The sequence below is a fragment of the Berkeleyomyces rouxiae genome (assembly GCF_048999995.1).
Source record: "Berkeleyomyces rouxiae strain 22BRR77 chromosome Unknown BrBRR77_ptg000004l, whole genome shotgun sequence".
Taxonomy (NCBI): Eukaryota; Fungi; Ascomycota; class Sordariomycetes; order Microascales; family Ceratocystidaceae; genus Berkeleyomyces; species Berkeleyomyces rouxiae.
In genome coordinates, this window is record NW_027396494.1 from 1,161,127 (window position 1) to 1,165,776 (window position 4,650).

Sequence of the window (4,650 nt, forward strand, 5' to 3'; positions counted from 1 at the left end):
GGGCCTGCTCGAGTGCTCTGGCTGGCTGGCTGGCTGCTATGCACGACTGGCTGCATTGGTAACCAAGCCCAGAGTCCTCTCTGCTCTGCCTGTCAACTTCCGGGACGTGCTGCGCTGTGCTGCGCTGTGCTGTGCATGCTTGCTTGCTTGCTGGGACTCTTGTATATGCCTGTAGTTGGTTACATATAACATGACCGCCTTCACAACTGCTTCTTCCTCTTCCAAGCTCTCCCACTTATATAACCTCCATCCCCCTCGTCCTTCTCTTCTCTTCTCTGTTTCGCTCGTGCTGTTCTTTCCCTTTTTCCCCCTCCTCTTCCTTTCGTCTTGTTTAGTCTTGGACTTTTCTTTTGGCTTCCGCTTCTTCTTATCTTTCTCATCTTCACTCACACTTACACTCCCACCTCAAGCCAACTCTCCGTCGTCCTCGCTCAGCTGGGCTTGCAGCTTACAACACTCCAGACCTGCCCCGTATTCTCCCCTTCCCTTCCCTGACCTACGCCTCCATCTCATCCACTGTCTGGCCTCTCAGCCGTATCAAGGGCCCTACGTTTTGGAGTCATACAACAACTCACACAGAGAGACTCACCTACAAGTACACCCACCCACACCCACACCCGCCGCACCAGGTACACGCCACGCCACACCACACCACTCTGCATCTGCACGCCGGCCAGCCAGGACGCTCTCGCCCTCGCCCTCCTTCTCAACCTCCACAACCCACAACCATGTTGGTAGACGGCCAGAAATTTGCATGCGATGCTTGCATCCGCGGCCATCGTGTGAGCAGCTGTCAACACCACGGTAAGTCTATAGATGATCTCGAGAGTGCTGTTCCACGTATTGCGCCCGCGACCGCCTCGCCGACTTACACCACGCCATCTGCGGGACTGTGGCTGTGGCTGCCAGAGTCTTGAAGACAAGAAAAAAAAAAGAAAAAAAAAGAAAAAAAAGAGAAACAAGACGAGACACGCAAAGCCGTCACCTCGCAGCAGAGACAGACACACAGTCTACTCTCTTTCTCCCGCCTCCCGCCGCTGGCATTGGCGCATGGCTCTCCATTCCTCCTTGTCACTAGTCACTGACCCATGCTCCGCCCCCTCCCACCAGATCGTGATCTTCGCCCCATTAACCGTAAGGGCCGGCCAGTGACGCAATGCTCGGAATGCAGACACAATCGCAAAGCCCGCGCCGCCCACGTCAAGTGCGACTGCGGCGAGAAGACAGCAAAATGCGTGCACCTCGCCCCGCCGCCCAGCGGCCATACTGGTAAGACGAGCCTGGACCCCCGGATGCCTCGGCCTCTTTCGGCCGAAGCGGCAAACCATGCGCTCTGGATAAACCGTAACTCACACTTTTTTTTTTCCTCCCCTCAACAGAAACCTGCTGCTGCAACCACGGCGGCGAATGCTCCTGCTGCTACGTCAAGCGGGAACCCTCGCTGTCAACATCCTTCGACTCCCCGTCCACGAGCTCCCGCCGCGAACGAAGCACCTCATGCCAGTCGACCAAGCCACAGCCCATGACCATGGCCGCATCATCGCAGCGCCGCCGGCGCAACACGGACAGCGTCGCACAACCTGACCACCACCACCAAAAGAAGATTGCCCACCGCAACAAAATGGCACAGCAGCCGCCGCTCTACGACGTGACCGGCGCCGCCATGCCCGCCGACGGCGCCCACATGCTGGCCAACGGCGACCTCTCCGTCAACACATCGTCGCACCACTACTCACGAGACGCCTACCTGGCCGGCGAGGTGCCCATCACGCCCGGCCTGCCCACCGCCAACTCTGTATATCATCACCACCACCAAAACTCGGGCTCGTTAGCCACGCCCACCGGCCCGGCGCCGCTCAACATGTCGACTATGCGATACCCGCACGTCAACACGCAGTTCTCGCAGCCCGTGTTCGACATGTTCAGCAACTACGACGGCGACATGGACGGCCCGATTTTCAGCGCCGGACTTGAGCCCGGCGCGTCCTGGCACCACCACAGCATCGACAGCCCCGTGACCGGCGCCGCCAACGGCTTCCTCGACCACGAGCCCGAGCTCAGCAGTTCGATCCCATCGCTGGCCCCCAACACCACCGACAACTCGCCGGGCTACGGGTCGCCCGACGGCTCGGCCACCGGCCACGTCGACATGCACGGCAACGCGCTGGGCCACGGCGCGCTCTACCACGACTACGGGCTCATGTTTGACGGCAACGTCAACCGCGCCGAGCCATACGCCGTTGCCACGGCCGACATGTACAACGAGTCGGAATCAAACCCCATGTCCGACGCCGACCTGTTTACCACCATGGCCGCCGAGTACATGGAGTCGCGCAACGGCTGCATTGCCCAGACCGGCGCCGAGACAAACGCCGGTCTTGAGCCGATCTGGCCGACCATGTACTAGATGCCCCTCGAGTCCCGCCGTCATGCCCAGCGCAGCAGCACAAGGCCAGACTGGTGCGGCATCTGGTATGTTTTCTGTCTAGCTGAGAGTTTGTGTCTTCGCATGCATGGCGTATGGTCGTCTGTCTTTTCTTTTACTTCATTCTGGCGTTCACCGTGATTTCTTTTTTTCTATATATATCAGGTCCGTCTGTGTTGGCCATGGAAACTGGCTGCAGTCTTTTGTTGACCTGCCGGGGTTCTCTTTTATTTTCTTCTTCTTTATTGTTATATTCCGGCGTTACTAGGGAGGGACATGGAGCAGACGGGAAAGATGGCTCGAAAACGAGCCCTGAGCTTTTTTTTTTTATCTTCCAGACTGGACAGAGGGAAAAAACGTGTCTAGTCCCCCGGAGATGGTCTCCTGGTGTTTTCTTTTTGGCCGTTCATTGACAGCATTTACAATCTGGGTGATTTGCTTTTTTTGTTTCTTTTTCGTCCCCACACCTCTTCAAGCAAAAGCTTGCAAGAGAGAGAGTCTTTCGACATACATCCATACACCACAATCATCATCATGCATTTCTGCTTTTGGTTCCGAATCTGCATTTCTAAAATTCGCTTGTCCATGTCCACATTCGTCTTCCTCATTCGTACTTCATTTCCGTGATATCCAGAAGCACAGCACCGATGACGTCGTCGGGGCCCGCTGATGCAGGGGTCTGCAGCAAATAGGGAAGGCACCCGTTTGCGGCTTCTGTTCTTCAAAGACAACTGCCTATTACAAACAAGACCACATCATACCCCCAGCCAAGTGAGACTAAGCTTACGCCACTGTCGCTTGCTTCTAGATGCAGGATGAGCAATTGCCCACAGTCACGATCGATGATAAACTATCGATTAGTTATTGCAGATGTGCAGTCTTACAGGTGTCGTTGGTTGAGCCGCAAAACACCCAATGGACAAAAAATGTATAAATAACCGCAGAAAAATGGCCGTCCCCACTTGTCTCGCTCGTTGGTTGGAGTAACGGATTTGGAGACGCCAAAATGCAGAGGAAACAGAGAGGGGAAGGGACGGGCGTGGTGTGGGAAGGAACGAGGAAAGAGACAAGGAAGGAGCAAAAAGGAAGCAGGACCAGAAATTCCCCGAGTTTTTGGCGGTGCCTGCCTGTTTTGGCGTCAGCCGAGGGTTGCGGGCTTGGGGGCACAAGGACAGGCCTTGGTTGCATGTATTTTGTACATATGTACATACATAGATAATACAACATAGACCCATAGACAGATGCATTTTTCCACAGACAACAGTGAAACTGGCCGCTGATTGTGCCGCGTAGCGACATGGTGTTCTTGCAGGAAATGCGAAAAAAAACAAAAACAAAAAAAAAGGGCCTGTGTGTGTAGAGGAAGACCTCTCTAAAGGCACAACAGAAGAGAGACAACGTGCACAGAAAAAAATAAAACATGGAGGCCAGCAGCGGAATCGGCCGGGTCGGACTAACCCTTCGGGGCTCTGGACCGAGTTCGTGTGGCGGGGCGTGGGCGTGGCGTTGTGAGTCGAGCCAAGGGTGGGCGGGGAGGTGGGGGACGCCGGAGCCTAGAAGAACCCCGAGCAGAGGGCCCTGCACCCACTGGGAGGGGGAACAAGAGCTAGAAGCACCCACAAGATCAAGTCTAATTCTGGCTCTGGCTTTGTTCGTTTCCCGCTCGCTCTTTGATCTCTTAGGGCGGCGCCTGACAGCGTGCTATGGCTGGCTATTGTGGTTGGTTGGATGGGGCTGATTGGTATTGATGATTGAGTGTGTAGGGATATGCAAGCAACACTGTGGTTGGTTGGTCCTTTGCCATTTATTTGTCCTCGGATCTTGGAGTCAGTCTCACTTATCAAGATCGCACGACGCCAATAAAGCAGTCTGTAATATGTATGTAACTATGGGTCAACTCAGCACGAGTAGCTGTGTATACTTGGACATGCATGATGGCCAACTATTAACTACATGTATAACTCGATCATTACTGTAGCTATAGTTGACCAACTGCCCATACATAGTGACGGCTTCCTTTCTCCCCCACTTACCATGTGGCCTGACTATTTGCTGCATCGAATCCAACCGTGTCTGGGCTGCCTTGTCGAACAGCTGCTTCTTCCTCCCCTGCGCCTTAACACGCGCGTGCTATAGCCGGCTGATTATGTCAAAGAAACTGCAGAACAGCCAGCAAACAGCGGGTGCGTTTTTGTCCTGCCTCAACGCCCCGACGCCTCACCGCC

At 55.0% G+C, this 4,650-nt stretch overlaps 1 protein-coding gene across 1 annotated transcript; it reads left to right on the forward strand.

The window, feature by feature from the left end:
* Positions 1 to 728: 728 nt before the first annotated feature.
* BROUX77_004543 (uncharacterized protein) lies at positions 729 to 2,407 on the forward strand (the record flags this gene model as incomplete). The annotated part of the gene is made up of 3 exons (XM_073749317.1): positions 729 to 804; positions 1,111 to 1,269; positions 1,380 to 2,407. The coding sequence occupies 3 exons, from the start codon at positions 729 to 731 to the stop codon at positions 2,405 to 2,407; spliced, it is 1,263 nt and encodes a 420-aa protein (XP_073605000.1).
* Between the last annotated feature and the right edge of the window lie 2,243 nt (positions 2,408 to 4,650).